At 43.5% G+C, this 17,918-nt stretch overlaps 2 protein-coding genes across 5 annotated transcripts in view; one reads left to right on the top strand and one right to left on the bottom strand.

Annotated features, from left to right (window-relative positions):
• Nucleotides 1–13,651, top strand: part of BCCIP (BRCA2 and CDKN1A interacting protein) — a 28,312-nt gene extending 14,661 nt beyond the window's left edge. The window contains exons 7-8 of one of the 3 annotated variants that reach the window (XM_011930186.1): nt 2,347–2,422; nt 13,083–13,651. In XM_011930186.1, coding sequence (XP_011785576.1) covers nt 2,347–2,422; nt 13,083–13,201 — 195 coding nt within the window. In that variant the 3' untranslated portion in view covers nt 13,202–13,651. Of the gene's footprint in view, nt 1–2,346; nt 3,899–13,082 lie in introns of those variants that run through there. The other 2 variants (XM_011930188.1, XM_011930189.1) reach the window with 2 other exon arrangements.
• DHX32 (DEAH (Asp-Glu-Ala-His) box polypeptide 32) overlaps nt 1–17,918 on the bottom strand; it is a 46,374-nt gene that overhangs the window by 2,521 nt on the left and 25,935 nt on the right. For both annotated transcript variants that reach the window (XM_011930192.1, XM_011930190.1), the window contains 6 exons: nt 13,932–14,174; nt 12,500–12,599; nt 12,250–12,408; nt 2,838–3,029; nt 1,940–2,089; nt 116–303 (listed from right to left, as the gene is read on the bottom strand). In XM_011930192.1, the coding sequence (XP_011785582.1) occupies nt 116–303; nt 1,940–2,089; nt 2,838–3,029; nt 12,250–12,408; nt 12,500–12,599; nt 13,932–14,174 (1,032 nt within the window). The remainder of the gene's footprint in view (nt 1–115; nt 304–1,939; nt 2,090–2,837; nt 3,030–12,249; nt 12,409–12,499; nt 12,600–13,931; nt 14,175–17,918) is intronic.

The following is a 17,918-nucleotide window of genomic DNA, read 5'->3' as shown; positions in this document are numbered from 1 at the left end:
TTTTAGTTTTACTTAATGTCGAAATCATCATCCTAAGTGAGCGATTGTTGGCAGCATGTCCTGGATATGTGCAATTCAGGGGAGCCTATGCCGAGGCAACCCCACCCCCTCTCACCTGCATAAAGTAACCAGACAGAAGAGCTTTCTTTATGTTTAGAGAGTTTTCCTTGGAGCCAAAAGCAGGTTCTGCATAGGGAAGCTCGATTCGCTTAATAATTTCTAAGAGTTCAGCTCGGATAACATCTGCCATTCTGAGTGCTGAACAGTTGAGGAAGTAATCATGACACCACTTTTCAACACAGTCTAGGAGGGAAAGAACACAAGGCTATTTAGAAATGATTTGTCAGAGGTTCTAAAGTGCCCAGGCCAGGCAGTTGCCATCTTTAAGCCCTGTGCTCTCCTCTCCTACAAAGGAGGCCACACAGGTGAGTGGTAGGAAGGCAGCAAGGACAAGGATTTCTGGTGGCTGCGAGGTCGGCTGTCAGGGCACTACCAGGAAGGGAGACGGTGCCACTGACAGCACCTATGCCACCTGCTGGGGTTCTGTGATCCCAGCCAACTGTGGAAACTTCCTAGTGGTGACTGAAGATGTATTTTACTAACCTGTGGCTCATAAAGGCCAGAGAGGATTTTGTAAGATCTATATTTTGTCTCTATGCATACAGCAAGGATGTATGTGGCCCAATTTAATCAAACTAGGCAGAAAAAAGCCCACAGTATAAATTCCTCTGATCTATGAAAATATTTCATATTTTATTTAATGATAAGAAAAGGATTAACTACCAGGTTGATTTGGGAATTAATTATGTTACAGTTAAGCTCATCTATCCTAGCTGTACTTTTATATTAAAATTCAGGCATGTGAGTGAGTTTGAAGTTAGTCTTTCTGGTCACCTGTAATTACGTGAGATGGACCTGGGAATGTACATGGCCGTGGCACCGCAGGCAGAAGACCCTCATTTACCCCGTCCTGTCCACTCGCACCGCTCGGAGCAATGAAAGCATGTACTTAGTATCACCCATTCAGCACGCCCTCAAAAGATGCCACCAAATTCCCGTGTACCTTCTGGCTCCACTGACAACTTTTTCTGTTCAGCTTTGAAACACTAACTCCCTGTTCTTTATACAATTCTACTGTCTTTCAAATTGCTGTCATATTTTTCACACTACACATATTTTCACACCATCTTTCAGAGCAAAGGAGGTAAAAGATGCATCATGGAAAATTTCAGGGAGGGACTTCATTGGCTGCCCTTCATGGGTGACTCCAGCCTCTGCCATGCTGCTTTGCCCTGTTTGTCCTCTTGTCTCTGCATAGCAGCTTCCAGTTGACTTCTGAGTACCTTCCTGTGACAGGTAATCTACCCACTGCCCTTCAGGCATACACAGGACTTTGTGGCTGTGCTTTGACACGTGCCATTCTGTTCTCTGGACACCCTCTGCTGTCCTCTGCCTAGCTCCATCAGCAACTCTGCAGCCTCTCCTCAGCACCCCAGCCTATTCTGCACCAGTGTCTGGAGCTCTGCAGCCTCTGCATGCATGTGGTGAATGTGCCAGGATATGGAAGGTGCACAGCACAACTCTGACACAGTGGGCATGTAGAGGTGGCTGTTCCTTGTCTTCCTCCGCAGATCCATGTATGAGTTCCCGTCACCATACCCCAAGCAAGCTTGCTCTGAAGGCTGGCTGAGTGGAGTGCTGGAGCTCTGGCAGTACAGGCCCACCATGGTGGCACACCAGAGCTCCGTGGGAGCAGGGGGAGTGAGCGTCTCCCACTCTGCAGACGCCTGTGGGTGCGTTTAGGGTCACAAGTGCCATTGCATTCAAGGGGCCAACAGGGCTAAAGAAGAAGAATGTTTGATGAATAACTAATAAGGACTCAGACTTATCTGGGGAAAGGAAGGTGGAATGAATAGGTAATTTCTGAGCATTCACTTACACTCACTGGCAGAATTCAGAGTTGTGTCTTGGTAGGCCTTGTAAATGCTGATGAGGGTAAAGTGATCTCCTTCGGGATGTAAAAATGTCTTCCAACAAGTCAAGGCAGCCTCTTCAGCTCCATGTGGCACATGTGAAAAGCAATTTGGAGCTTTAAAATGAAAAAGGTCACATGGTTAGCAATAATGAAGACATTTTATCTTAGCCTAACTTGCACAGGGGAGGGGTCACAACTGTTAGTGGCATGGCTCCTGTCTTGGTTCTCTGAATAAATATGTTGTTCTTGTTTACTTAGAAATCCGAGAAATTTAGAATGAGTCATCCTAATTCTCCCTCTCCTTTTGTGTGTGTGTGTTTGCTTTTCTAAGGTCAATTGAATATGGTTAATACCCTGCTTTATTCCAGCAGGAGCAGGGAAAACCTGAGGTGCTCGGAGGTCCAGACACAAGAAGAGGATTGGAACCCGTTCCGATACAGCACAATGGTTGGTCTGTTCCCCCAGTATTAGAATAAATTAAAACATACAAGCCAGGATAAATGAAGCCAATAGGAAATTAAAAAACAGGCACACATCATTATTTGGGGAAAAACACCTCTAGTGACACATTTTCTTCATCTGCACTGATTACTTCAGTAGAAGAAACCTACTATGTTTTCATACATTTGATGTATAAATTTGCTGAACTTTTAGTTTTCTTATATTAAGATAATTTTTCATATTAAGAAAAATTTCCTTTTCTAACCTATTAAAATACCTCACTATCATTTCAAAAGGTTAAATGAATTGATCACCATCTCTCCTATTTTATCCTCAAAATATAATTTCAAATGGATCCCATTTAAATCTATACCTAGTGCAGATTTGCAAAAAAAGAAAAAGAATAGTCATTAAGGAGTACCTGTTACCATGGCAGCGATTGTTAGCACTTCATCTACACAGTCAAATTCACAGGACGCTAAGATAGACTTTGAGAGTTGTGGATCAAGAGGAAACTCTGACATGATGATTCCAAATTCAGAAAGATTTCCATCATTATCCAGTGCTGCCAGATAATCTAAGTCTTCCAATGCCTGCATCAAACTTTCTGGTGCTAGGAAAGGAAAAAATAGTAATTTAAGAGTCTCATATGGCCAAGATGGAGAAACAGGTACTGGATTTTCCCTCCTGCATGAAACAAGCAAATAATGGACAAAATATGTGAAACAATGGTTTGCAAGACACCAAATACCAGGGAGTGAAGGATAGTGATTCCTGAGAGGGCAAACTCAGGAGGGGAGCCCTGTGATTGTCCAGCTCATGCTCCGAAGAGGGTCCCAGCTGCAGTGTGCGTGCGGCGGGGGGAACCCAGGTGGAGCCTGCCAGCCTCCCTGCAGTAGGAAAACAATGCCAGGGATCCAGGGAGACTAACATGGCTGGAACTCGCAGTCACAGTACCAGAGAGAGACACACAAATAAGTCATGGGCCAGAGGGAGCTCCCTCAACTAGGCAGCAGAGCCCCACTGATAAGCGCATGTGTGTAAGGAACCACCTCAGGCCAGAGAAAGCCATGTGAGAGGATTAGAGGGGACAGTGGTGCTGACTCAGGACCTAGGGTAGGGCCTGTTCCCACCAGCCAAGCTGGAAAACCTCATGATTCGTGGGGCACTGGGTAGAAAACACAAGGGAGAAACCCTAGATGGGCACTGCCACCTGACACATCTATACAGCAGGACCTGAAAGGATCTACTGCATCCCAGGACAAAGCTCAAAAATACCTCTGGGACTCCAAAAATATTCAGTGCCCAAGAAGGTAAAATGTACAAGGTCTAGCATCCAGTAGAGAGGCATGAAAAGCAGGAAAATACATTGCATAATACAGAGAAAAATTAATCACAACTGACCTGGAACTCAGATGCTAGAAATAGTAGACAAAGATGTTATTTCCCAGTGCAAATAAAGAAATAAAGATAGCAAGCTGATTCTCTCCATCTCTTTATTTCTCTTTTATGTAACATCGATAATGATGTGGTATTATATATGCTCAATCTCTACCAAAGTTTTTAAAAATCCATTTATTTAAAGAAATATATTCTCTTTGTGGAATAAGGCTGTATATAGGTTGGTGCAAAAATAATCGTGGTTTTTGCCATTACTTTTGATGGCAAAAACCACGATTACTTTTGCACCAACCTAATATTTATTAAATAGATACATATGTTTTTTCCACTCTTCTGGTTCCTGGTATAGCAATAAAGGTCACACAATGAAGCAAATTCCATAATAGAAAGCTGCACCCCTAAACTGCAGGATTTATGAGCCACTAGGTTGTTTTTCTGTTAGTTCCAGTAAATGCAAGGTGGGCTGGAGCTGAAGACTCTGGGGACCTAAGAGGCGCTTGAACCTGTCTGCTCCTGGGAGTTCAAAGTAACAAATAGTAAAAACTTAACTTACGTGCTGTCTAAACTTTGATCATTAAGCTATATGTCTAAATTTCAGGCAAACTGAGTAGCTCAAAAACCTCACTTTGGGAGGCCGAGGTGGGTGGATCATGAGGTCAGGAGATCGAAACCATCCTGGCTAACACCATGAAACCCTATCTCAACTGAAAAAATACGGAACATTAGCTGGGCATGGTGGCAGGCGCCTGTGGTCCCAGCTACTCGGGAGGCTGAGGCAGGAGAATAGCGTGAACCCAGTGAGCTGAGGTCGCGCCACTGCACTCCAGCCTGGGTGACAGAGCGAGACTCCGTCTCAAAAATTCCTCCATTCCTGTCAGGACAACTGGAAGATATCAGAAGCTACTACCGTGGTCTGGGAAATGACTCAGAGAAGCTGCGATGCAGCCCACCACACTTCCAGTCCTGTGGGAGGACAGCTGAGCAAGCACCAGTATAACTTCAGCCTGACACACCCACTGCAGGCAAAAGATCTGCTACTGGGAGTGAGGGGCAGTGCCAGACCACTCAAGGGAAATCTGCACGGAACCCAGACATGCGCTGGACGACTGCAGCAAGGCTTTCATCCTCACCTTGGGGCAAATATGTTGAATTTCCCTATTATTTCTGAATGTTTTCCTATCAAGATTTAAAACTGAGCAGAAGGTTATGGCTTCCCAGAGATATTCCTGTCCTGCCTGGATCCTGACATACAGCACTACCGTCTTACTTGTTCATTCTTGGGGACCTTTGGACTAACCATGACCTTCAGAAGTCACAATCATGGGAAATAGACAGATGGGCTATTCAGGAAAAAAGTTCAAGAGTTCTATCAGTGAGGCATGACATGAAAAGTAACAGCCGATCTGCTGGAGAAAGTACAAGAAGCAGCATCAGAAATAAGCATCTTAAACAGAGCAGGAAGGGGCTGGAGTACAAACTTAATTACTGAAAGCCTTTCAGAAACCAGTTTCTATAAATCAGCAAAGCTGCTGCATTTTAAGTTACAGGATCTTTGGCAATTGTCCGTTTAAGCATCTGGCTTGACAGCCAGGCTCTGTCCCCAAAGGGCACCTATTCACTTTTACACCCTGGAGTTGAGTTGGCCACACACAGAATTAGTAACAGAAATGACTTCATGATTCTGCTTCTGGTCCTAACAACAGAAAAGGAGAGGATGTTCTTGGGGTTTTATTATATTAGAATGAGTTAATGAATACAGATTACAGAGGTGAAGGAACATTAATAAATAACTAAATAGGATTTGCTAATATTATCTTCTGCATTTTAAGATATCTCCCCAGTGTGGCCCATAAACTTGTTTTAGCTAAAAAGCAGAAGAGTTTAGATGCGGGTTCTTTAGGGCAGTGCTGTTTAAGTAATGCTAACAAATGGAATAGAAGTGTTTTAGTGTCAGGCCTCTTCGTTTTGCCAGTGCAAAATCAGACTGCTTTATTCTGAAGGCAATTTCGAGATGAACCAAACATCATTTTTATTAAGCTCGCTTGCCAACAGCAGCTGCACTCCCTGTAGAATAGCTCACTGCAAGGTCACACTCCTCCTCCACTACCATCACTCAAAGTAATGTGAAGGGCTATCATTACAGTATTTCTTCACTGTTCTGTGTGTCTGTTTTCCGTGGAACCCCAAACGCCAAGCTCCAATATGTGCATGCATTTTCCTTCCTTGGCATCAGTAGAAAACCTAGTTACAAACAAAGAGGTCATTAAACTGCAACCAGCAGAGGAGGAGCTGATGCAGCTCCGAGCCCAGCACAGGCCAAGTGGAGTCCAAGGCCACGGCAGTTCCAGAGCTGACAGCCCCACGCAGCATGTTTCCTGTGTTCTTATAACGTACGCCAACTTTGGAGACGTCAGACGGTAGGAAGCCTCGGTTGGCTCCCAAACCCTCACAGGAAGTCTGTCTACTCAGGTGCTCAGGAGGCTTCCTCCAGCCAGCTCTCCTTTGTTATAACAATCTTTGGCCTACTTTCTGCCTAACCTGGCAAAAATGGCTCAGAAACACTGAATTTCCTCTCAAGGTAGCTGGCATTATGCAAATGTATGCCAACATATTTATATGTACTTTCCCACAGGTAAAAGTTTTAGTCGGCAATTATTCCTGGGAATATGCCTAGGAGAGACAGCATCATGCCTTCTCTTGTCTAAAGTGGACATATATTTCCATGAGAATAGGGCAGGGGGTCTCCTGGTAACCAGTCCCCAAAGCCAGGGCCATTCCCTCTCCTTCCACCACACTCCTTAACCCCCTTTCTTCCCAATAAGGGCAGAGAAGTAAGGCTGGATTTGAGTCATTAGAGTTGGAAAGGATATTAGAGATAGAGCAGCCTCCACGGTAAACTGAAGAAAAGCATTTTCAACTCCCTGCCCATGGTTGGGAGCCAAGATCCTTGTGTCCAGCCTTGCCCTGGGCAGGGCTCTCAGGTAATGACAGTGTCCCCACTGCCCTCCCAGTGCCACCCACACCATGAGGCAGGTGGAGGCCACCTCCTCTGAGCTTAGCTGTGCCCGAAGACCTCTCACACGCCAGCTCTGCTCCTGCCCATGACATGGAAGGAAACACACGCAGACCTTTGACAGCCACAGGCACCTCCTGATCTCTCGACTCTCCCTGCATGTCACATTACTCCTACTGCCCAGGCCTCAGAAAGGACTAAGTGGGGAAGAAGGAAGCCGAGTTTGTCTCCCACACGGGACTGCCTTTGCTCATGTTCTTGGGAAGACTACAGGCCTTCTAGAGGGCACCCACCTAGTCAGTGTTCCTCAAGCATAAGCGCATTGGGAAAGTCCTGCCACTTCACAAATTACCAATGGTCCCCACTCCCAGTAACTGTTCTTACAGCCAGGAAGCTGGCCCCAGGTTTTTATAGTGGTGACTAGCTGAAGACTCTCCCCACCCTCATACCATTAGAGAGAACTATCTTTAAACAAGAGTTGGCACTGTAGTTAGATGGTATGGAACTGGCAGTCCCAGAACAACCTAGAAAAAGACAGGAAAAAAATGGATGGGTTTTAAAATGACCATACAATGGGTGTTCTCCATATGAGCAGTTAAAGGACTTTATGTTTGGTGTTGGTTCATGATTTCCTTATAAAGGTGAGGCTCAAATTATTATTTGCTCTCAGTCTATTTTGAGTATCTTGTGCTATTGGCACTGGCAAGGCTCTGGGGCAGGCACACATCTGGGACAGCCTCACTCTTGGCCCTTCTAGTGTGGACAGTCTCATTTATATGTGGAGATGCACATGTAAATCAAGAATCCTGCTCTACTGGAAGTGCACTTTTACCTCCAAATTGTCCCCTTTTATAGGAACTGTACCTTCACTTCCATACTTCTAGGAGCAGGATTTTGTGCCACGTGACACCACCACATTATCACCACTAACCCCAGTCACAGGGGACTGCTTCTCAAATGGAATCAATGGCTCCCTTTCTTGGGAGTTTTCGACTTTAGACCAAGGGAGTTTCCAGGAGCTGACATAGTAAATCATAAAGCTTAGGGCAGAGAGCAGCTAAGACTCTGCCCAGTTCCTAACAGGCCACGAACTGGTACCCATCATGGCCTGGGGGTTGGGGGCCCCTGCATTAATGTATATACACATTTACATAAACGGACAGATAGAGAGAAATGCGGTTATCACTTAGGAGGGCTGAAGGAGCAAAGGAAGCTTCTGTTTCTGATTTATTTTAGAGTTGGGACTTGGGCATTGTGTAAAAGAGTCCACAGGGAGAGAAACTGAAGAATGAAGAGATGGTGTAGACCCTAAGACTCTACGATGTCTAGGGCCTCTGGGGAATAGCATTAAGAGTTGGTTCTGAAGAGGACAAGGAGGAAAGGCTGCTGCTTCACTTAATTTCACAGGGATGTGTTCACAAAACCTGGCATTTGCCTAACTCTTACTCCTTTACACTGTACATGGCAACTTTGCATAAACATCTCATTTGTACCTCTAAATAACCCCAGGATACAAGAGGGCAGACACTCTACCCTAAATTTACAGATGAGAAAAAGACAAGTGACTTGCCACAGCCACATGGCCACCCAGCTGTTTTGTCATATGTAAAGTGAGGTTTTGAACTTGGGCCTTCCGCCTGCAGTGTTGAAACGGTTACGTGGCATGCTCTGCCAGCACAGCTGCGCTGGACTCCCAAGTCTGGTGCTCCTGCTCTTATCTACCATGGTTCTTCCTGGCTCCGGCCCATCTCAGAGGCAATCTGGTGATGTCTCCTAATACCTGAGGGTCATTATCTGCTTCTCACACCCATTAAAACTGTTCTTCCTAGGACGCTCTGCAGCTCAGGGCCCATGTGGTGCAGAGCTCAGGTAGGAGTCACTCACACGATGATCATTATGTTATAGCATTTACTATACACCAGTCACTTTTCTAAGGGGCATGCATGTGTTAACTAATTTATCTTAATAACTCTGTGAACCAATTGCTTTGATTATCCTCATATTCAGATAAATGAAGTGAAGCAATGAGAGTCCTAATTTGCTGAATAATATCCCACTAGTGACTGATGGGGCCAGGCTTGGAGCCCTGGCAGCCTGGCCCAAGAGCCTGTGCCTTTTGGTGTAGTCTTCTCAATATGGGGACCATCTACCCCAGTTTGCCCAGGGTGGTGTCTGTTTCCACCTTTAATCATTAATAGCATTCATGCCCCTGTCCTGTGAAGTTCACAGGGAGATGGTCCGTTTGTCTGAATTCATCACAAAATAAACAGGGTCTATCAAGTTAAATTGCTGTTTTGTTTTATTTTGTTTTGTTAGTAGGGAGGGGCCACTCCTAAGCCACAGCCATCTTTCCGCCTGGACGGTTGCACTCAAAAACATATCAGCTTAAATGATAAGCCATATAGTTACCAGGCCCACAAGAGCCTAAAGGGCTTCAAGAGCCAAAAGTACTTCCATTCTGGGCCCTTTAAAACCTCTCCCAGATTTTGTTTTCATTTTCTGTAACATTATTTACTTTCTTGTTTCCAGGATCCTCACACACTGGCCCTAGAAAGTTGTTTTGGCATGTTTGTCTTTCTTTTTCACATGTTTGTCTTTCCTTCCCTCATCTGAGTATAGTAGTAACTTTTGTGTAGCCTTTAAACAGATAATAGTGTAACCTTCATTAACTTAAAAACCTAGGTAGGCTGTGGCCTCCTGGCAGTCAGTGCTAGAATATTTGCTCGACTCTCTGGGCTGTTTGGGCAGTGCCAGTCCTGCCTGCAGGTGTCAGGCGCTGCGGCAGAGCTATGGGGAGGGCCACATGTGAGGGCCGTCGGCAGCCTGCTTCCTCCCATTCTCCTCTTAGTGCATGTAAATGTTATGAGCACATGTAAATGTTATATATAGTATAGTAAATGTTACTATAACATTTAAAGATCATTTTGTAAGTTCCAAAGCCAAATCTTGAGTTTCCAAATGATTTACAAACAAGCGCATATACTTCTCTAGTATTCTTACAAACCGGGCTTTTAGTGTGGTAAATCCTATTCCAGAAGGTCTTGATGAATTGGTTCAGGAATCCTCTGGTAAAAGATCTGCACCATCACGACAGATGACACCATTGTAGAATCTTTTTTTTTTTCTTTTGAACCAGGGCCTTGCTCTGTCGCCCTGTCTGAAGTACAGCAGCATGATAATAGCTCACTGCAACCTTGAACCCTGGACTCAGGTGATCCTCCTGCCTCAGCTTCCCAAGTAGCTAGGACTACAGGCGTATGCCACCACACCTGGCTCATTAAAAAAAAAAAATTTTTTTTTGTAGAGATGGGGTCTCATTATATTGCCCAGGTTGGTCTTGAGTTCCTGGCCCTCAAGCAGTCCTCCCACCTCAGCCTCCCAAAGTGTCAGGATTACAGGTGTGAGCCACCATGCCCAGCCCTGCAGAATCTTTAATTCCTCTTTTCGCCAGCGCCATCCCTGGCCTCTGCAGCCTTTGACTTTCTTTTCTTTCCTTTTCTTTTTTTTTGAGATAAAGTTTTGCTCTTGTTGCCCAGGCTGGAGTGCAGTGGTACAATCTCAACTCACCGCAACCTCCACCTCCTGAGTTCAAGTGATTCTCCTGCCTCAGCCTCCCAAGTAGCTGGGATTACAAGCATGCGCCACCATGCCCGGCTAATTTTGTTTTTAGTAGGGACGAATTTTCACCATGTTGGTCAGGCTGGTCTTGAACTCCTGACCTCAGGTGATCCACCTACCCTCAGCCTCCCAAAATGCTGGGATTAGAGGCATGAGCCACCGCGCCCAGCAGCTTTATTTTCTTCCTGCATTTTCCCCTGTTTTCATGAGGCACCGCCTTATCGAACACGCCATGCCTGTTTGTGTTTGGGTTCACTTTTCTTTTCATAATCCAAAGAATCACAGATCATACCAGTCATCTGGCCACTACGACAATGAGTTCTGCCTCCGAATGCAAAGATGACATCTGCTGTAGTCTGGTCCCTTTGGGCTAGTTTTTCTCCAGATTCCTATCTAGGTACCACTGCCTTCCCAGGGTAACAGCAGTCTCAGGCCATCTGTTTCCACCGAAGTGGTCAGCTGGTCCTGAGGCCTCCTACCCCAGTAGACAGTGACTGTGTCATTCAGGATGGAGGTCAATTGTTAGGCAGCCAAGGAAGAAAAAGAAAACTGATTTTTAAAAAAGAGGTCCAGATCAGGGGAATTCAATTAACAGCCTGTAGCCTAGTTATGCCAAATTCATTTTCACATGGTTCATGCATCCTGAAAAGGGTAACAAGTTTGCTGGATTTGCGTATTTCAATTATAAGTTGAATTAAATGCAGCAGCTGCAAGCATCTTTTTCTTTTTCTGCTTCCAAAACAATGAATCAGAGTTAATCCACAGTTATATTTTCCCCAAGCACAGCAGAAAAGTTATGTGTGTATTGTCAGGAGACAAAAATAAATTGTTACCCTAACCCTTTTGTCCCCCAGTTATCAGCTTTAAGCCTCATGGAATGAGCAGCACCAAGGGTGACCATTAAGAGAACACAGTGAGATAGTCTGCTTTTAAAAATCCTCGACATCACCAAGCCTGCCTTTTCTTCTCCTTGCATTTCTAGTTCACCAAACATCTACTAACCTGAGCAAGAAGATGCCTAGAAATCAACAGGTGGTGATTCCTGGGCATATGAGATGAACAGTGGGACTGGAAGAGCAATTTTCAAAAATGAAACCTATCTTGTTGGGGCTTAGGACACACCACCTCAAAATATGACTGAAGGAGACTAGAATATGCCACCCCAAAATATACTTCTCAGGCATATTTTGAGCTGGTTATTCTGAGAAACTGCAGATATAGGAGTAGCTCTGAAAAGTTGTCACTTAGTAAAAGAAATCTACATCTACAAAGGAAATTTACATTAGTCTAAGTGTGGTGGCTTGCACCTGTGGTCCCAGTTATTTGGGAAGCTGTGGTGGGAGGATCACTTGAGCCTGGGAGGTGGAGGTTGCAGTGAGCTATGATCATGCCACTGTACTCCAGTCTGAGTGACAGAGCAAGACCCTGTCTCAAAAAAAAAAAAAAGAAAAGAAAAAAAAGGAAAATCCAAGCTGCTGAGAATTCTTCTTTCTGCTGATACTTACACTTCCATACTCCACATTCCCCCACTCCTTAAGCCCAGTACCCCTGTGCTCCAGTGTCCAACAGCAGACACATTTCTACTGTCAGAACAGATATTTCCTAGAGGTTTGTGGGGTTTTAAAAATTATCTTCAGAGAATGTTTACCTCTAGTGGGAAAATGCTTCAGTCCAAACCAACGCCCCCTCCATACTTGTGTGTACTGCCGAGCATCATGTGAACTTAGGACAGGGAATGGGCAGGAGGAGAGAAGGTGAATCTCAGCCCACATGCCTGGCTGACATGGGAGCATAAGGCTACCTGGTCTGTTCATGAAGTCACAGTGGCCTAGGCCCGCAATGTCTATCCTCTTCATAAAAAGCACCATGCTTGTTAGGTTGGCTTCCTGCATTTCTGCTGGCTTAAGTGGCGTCATGTCTTTGGAGGCAAATTCTTCAGTGTACAGGCAGAAAAATTTTCCTAAAAGACACGAAGAAAAATGGCTTTAATATTTCTGGGTTGCCTGCATACCAGAATTGACAACATTTAGTATTTGTGTCCACAGCACTACCTGAAGAAGATGAGCCAAGAATCTGCTTGCGTATCTCTGCCTGGCTTTGGCTGATGGGCTGCATGACAAGCGAGTTTGCTCTTATTCTCGGGTTGTACACCTTTAAATGGAAAGACAGCATCATTAGCGTCAGATAAGTCATGATTTAGTAGGCTCACTGATCCTGAAGAGAATATGCTGTTCACAGTACTTTACTCCATGAAATGCACCGCTACAGACTCATTTTCTTGGTACAATATTTATTATTGTTTCACTTGCCTTGAGATGGAAACTGCAAGTGCTTTGATAAATGGATTTAAAGGTCGTCTGCTTTCATTGTGGCTTCAATAACTATGGGACCTCTGTGTCATTGCCAAAATACTAGCACTGTCACTTCTCAAAGCACTGTACTGGTGAATGATAACACATCTTCATATGCCACACAGAGAAAGGGTTCTCACTTAATAGTGCCATGTTTCTTTATGGTTTTGTTCAAATCAACCAGGATCTTGGTGGTCTCACCTTTACAACACATACTGAGAGTTCCGGTCATAACAGCTAATACAGAAACTGCATATGGCACTAACAATGATTTTCCTTACAGGTGGTTCACGAGGGCAAGTGACAGCCCTGGTTTCTCTGAAGGCTGGACTAATTCAATCAAGATCAACTCTAAGTGATTTCCAGGGAACCTTCATGACTGTTGGAATTGCTCTGTCATAATAAGGCAGGGATATTTAGGAGGCTCACAGTCTCCTGGAGGGATAAAACATCTCAGCACCTAGTAACGGTAAATTAGTCAATATTTGTTAGTTTCCTTTCAGATGTTAAATGCTATGATTTTCTGAAGTCTTAGTGTCAGAGTTTGAAATATCTTGTTTTCCTTTTTTTTCTAATTTTTACTTTAAAAGTAATAGAAAATATTTTGTAATGATTAGGATGAAAATTTTATCATGTCAATTATAAGCCAAAAATTGCTAAAATTAAAGTCAGTATACTTGAAACAATTTCTGGTAAGTTCTCTGGGGTAAGATACTAATTACTTTGATAAAGGGGCCATCAAAATATCCAGTAAAATGTTCATAAGAAAAGATTAGTTTAAGAGTCAAACAATTTGCTTTGCTAGTACCTTAGCTAAAGAAAAAATACCATTAAAGATAACTATCACCTTTATGCTCTAGTAGTTGAGTCTTTCCTCAAAAGTTTCTCCTTTGGCAGCTCAATCAATTTAATTCATTTCCAAACTTCCAACATGCTAATGAAAGACACTAATATGTGATCAAGACTTTTGTTACTGGCTGCAATAATTCTTCTTTGCACTCATGACCAAATTCAAAGAATCCCCAGGTCACATAGTTCATCCTCACTTCCTGATCAGTAAAATGGTAGGAAACTGAGAAACTGGTGCTTGACAATTATTAGCAGTCTGTTTCACCTACTCAATAATAATTACCTTTCTTCTTTCCACACCTACATCGATAACAAATTTGACTGAGTTACTCCAGATCAAAGACTCTCCAGAGCTAGTAGTTAACACCACTCTTCTTTGATAAACTGGGCATTTTTTTTCTGTTTCATCGAGTGGCTTGAACAATGAACATTTCTCTTTTGGATACAAAGGAACAACCACCAGTTCTCCAAGATCTGGGTTTAGGTTAGATCCTTGATAGACACTTTCATAGACTTTCTCAATATCCTAAAGAAAAAAAAAAAAAAAACCCATGAAAATAAAATACAACGCAAACAACTTCACTATGAAAAAAATGTCTGAATTACATAAAATTTTAGGCAATACTACATAACAGATACAGGGAAAGAAATGCCTGTGTTGCTGCCTACGTGTATCTTTAAATAAGGAAAGATGCACCTAAATGAGAAAACATCTTTTGGGAAGTTAAATAGAATTTATATTTTTTTCCCATTTATTTTCGTTAGATTTCACTAAAAATCTAAGTAAAAAAGATGACTTCCCACAACTGCCATAGTTTTTCCTGCGCAATTCCATTCTCCAGGTCTCTAGCTTGTGTCTCTTTCCTTTCCATACCCTTTGTAGAATGGGATTGAATTAACTCAAGGGTTTTGTAGGAAGACAGAGCCATCTAGAAGAATAGCAAGGTATCACAGGTCGCTGAGAACTAGGTGAGCTGTGCTTGTTTCCTGATCTGCTAAGCGGCTCCTGGGAAGCTGGGCAGAGGCCACTCCATGGGGTCCCACATCAGCTGGTACATAGGTACAGTCCCTTGCTTGCAATTCCCTTTTCCACATATTTACTTGGGGCAGATTTTTTTTACCAAGCAAAACAGCATGGCTGTTGATCCTAACAAGTGAAAACTTGCCAATTGGAATAATGAGAACAAAACGATTTCTGCATTCTTATAATTCTGATTACTTCACTTTACCCCTCATATTAAGGAAGGATTGTTTAGAAACTAAAAGGAAGGCCAGGTGTGGTGGCTCACGTCTGTAATCCCAGCACTTTGGGAAGCTGAGTTGGGCGGATCATTAAGTCAAGATATCAAGACTATCCTGGCCAAGATGGTGAAACCCCATCTCTACTAAAAATATAAAAATTAGCTGGATGTGGTGGCATGCACCTGTAGTCCCAGCTACTCGGGAGGCTGAGGCAGGAGAATCACTTGAACCCAGGAGACAGATGCTGCAGCAAGCCGAGATCATGCCACTGCACTCCAGCCTGGCGACAGAACGAGACTCCATCTCAAAAATAAATAAATAAATAAAAAAGAAATTAAAAGGAAAAGAATGAGTACTTGAGCTGAGCTGCATCCCCTGAACCTGGCTGCTGGTTGGCCTTAGGAGGACATGCATTCATTCCTCCCAGATGAGTCCATCAAGCAAGCTTCTCACTGGTGCAACTTAACAGCTAACCTGGATTTGGAAAAGGAGATTTGATTCCAGTAGCCCATTCATGAGCAATTTCCCATCAAAATAAACTTTTTTTTTTTTTTTTTGAGATGGAGTCTCGCTCTGTTGCCCAGGTTGGTGTGTAGAGGCGTGATCTCGGCTCACTGCAAGCTCTGCCTCCCGGGTTCATGCCATTCTCCTGCCTCAGCCTCCCTAGTAGCTGGGACTACAGGCGCCCGCCACCACGCCCAGCTAATCTTTTTTGTATTTTTAGTAGAGACGGGATTTCGCCATATTAGCCAGATGGTCTCGATCTTCTGACCTCGTGATCTGCCCGCCTCGGCCTCCCAAAGTCCTGGTATTACAGGTGTGAACCACCGCACCTGGCCCAAGATAAACTTTTTATTGCATTGAAATATTTACTTTTATTCTCTTAGAATGTGGAAAAAATAATTATGGCCACTAATTCTTTATTTGGTTCTGGTTGCTAAAACTTTGTAGTCGTAGGTGAATTCTTCGACTAATGCTGCTTCTAATGCTCTCACACTGAGCTATTTTGGCTGCCTTGTAAGTGGGTTCTAATGTTGAATTTTGTTCCAAATGGCAATAAAAAAGAATTTTTAAAATCTTCAGAAGGGAAAAAGCAGAGCAAAATAGAAATAGATATATAGTTTAGGCTCCTCAAGCACAGCTGATACAGGGCTTTAAGGCCATAATCTGCAGAATTTGGAGCAGAAAAGCTTTAAAAAATATGCACCTGGTACTTCAGACATTTTGTTTATTCATTTTCTTGATTCTTACTCAATGTATGTGGTTTATTTACCTATGCATAACTTTCCTATAACTACCTGCACAGTTATGGGGAACAGCAACACCCACTGAAGGATGATACCTAGCAGACATCTAGCTCGCCAAAAATGAAAGAAGATCCGCAACTGCATAGAACATTTCCCAGGAAAACCTCCAACCTAAAAACACCTTTGTGATAGTTTATTACTGCACAATAATCTGGCTACATATTATTGTAAATCTCAATGTATGTTTTCTATTTCATATTTTGTTTTCCGGTTAAAAGACAGCTAGGTGATAGGAAACAACACGCTAAACATTCAGGGCTCTAAGTCTCAATTAAGTACCAAGACAGAGGGCAGCCTGTGAATTACAGAGATTAATTCACAGCAGGCGTGGTGCTAAGCAAGCGGTTGGAGAAAATGTGACACACCTAATGTAAATGCATTGGTGTTTCACCAAAATGAGAATATTTCTGTAATTTAAAATATATTTCTTAATATAAAAAATGATAGGGCTGGGTGCAGTGGCTCATGCCTATAATCCCAGCACTTTGGGAGGCCAAAACAGGAGAAGTGCTTGAGGCCAGGAGTTCAAGACCAGCCTGGGCAACATAGTGAAATCGCCCCCCCGCCCCGTCTCTACCAAAAAAAAAAAAAAAACAACAAAAGCTAGCTGGGCATACCGGCACACACCTGTAATCCCAGCTACTTGGGAGGCTGAGTAGATGGCTTGAGCCCAGGAGTTCAAGGTTACACTGAGCCAAGATCACACCACTGCACTCCACCCTAGGCAACATAGTGAGGTCCTGTCTCTAAATAAATAAATACAAATTTTAAATGACAATTAGTACATTTGTATTAGACTGGTTGAGTTTGTTTTCACATGATATTTAGGTGTGATGGTAGGTTTTAAAGCTTTATATAGAAATCAAGAAAGCATCAAATAGCATGGGGGGAAATGATCAATAGCTTGTTAGCACTGATTTCAGAGCAAGACAAATCTTTCCCAGAGACAAATCCCAGCCCACAAGAGATGAACATCTTACTGACGGATCCTGACAAAAGTAATGAAAAAGAAAAGTCCATCAGGATACTGAATGGTGTTCTGCTTGTTAGGCAGATGGGGTAAGGAAAACCAGTGACACCTGTGGAATCCAAGGCTGAAGCAGGAGAAAAAAACCTGGTGCCCAGGTAAAGCCTGCTGAAGCCAGCACAATGTCAGTGGCTGGCTTGCTGCCGCACCCACACAGGAGGTCAGCTGCTGAGCCCCTGGACAATGAGGAGCTCACCTTTAGAGGGTTCAGTGCTCTGCCTGGGTCACAGAGGCTCAGAATTACAAAATCCTCTGGTATTTCATGGCACTCTCACTTTAACACTGCAAAACTGATGGTTTCTTAATAGAAATGCCTTTCCAAGCCTGCCTTCAGGGGAGATTACATTTCTTTCCAAGTCCTGTGGCATTTACAGTTTCTACTACCAGCCTGGATAATGATGCATCTTCTAAAGTTGGCAGTTCAGAAGTCACTCTACTATTAATTATAGTTTATGTTAAACTTATAAGAATCATGTACCCTAAGACCATCTGCGCCTCAGTTGTGTTATGAGCTTTATTTTCCAAGATCCAAAATCCATTTCCAAATCCATTTTGGAATTTTTGCTTACCCTGACTTGAAAGATTACACCCATCCTATCAGTCTTTTTTTTTTTGAGGCGGAGTCTCGCTCTGTCGCCCGGACTGGAGTGCAGTGGCCGGATCTCAGCTCACTGCAAGCTCCGCCTTCCGGGTT

Source organism: Colobus angolensis, unplaced genomic scaffold (genome assembly GCF_000951035.1).
Source record: "Colobus angolensis palliatus isolate OR3802 unplaced genomic scaffold, Cang.pa_1.0 Scaffold85, whole genome shotgun sequence".
Lineage (NCBI taxonomy): Eukaryota > Metazoa > Chordata > Mammalia > Primates > Cercopithecidae > Colobus > Colobus angolensis.
Note: the sequence above shows the minus strand (reverse complement) of the source record. Positions and strands in the feature narration are given on the sequence as shown.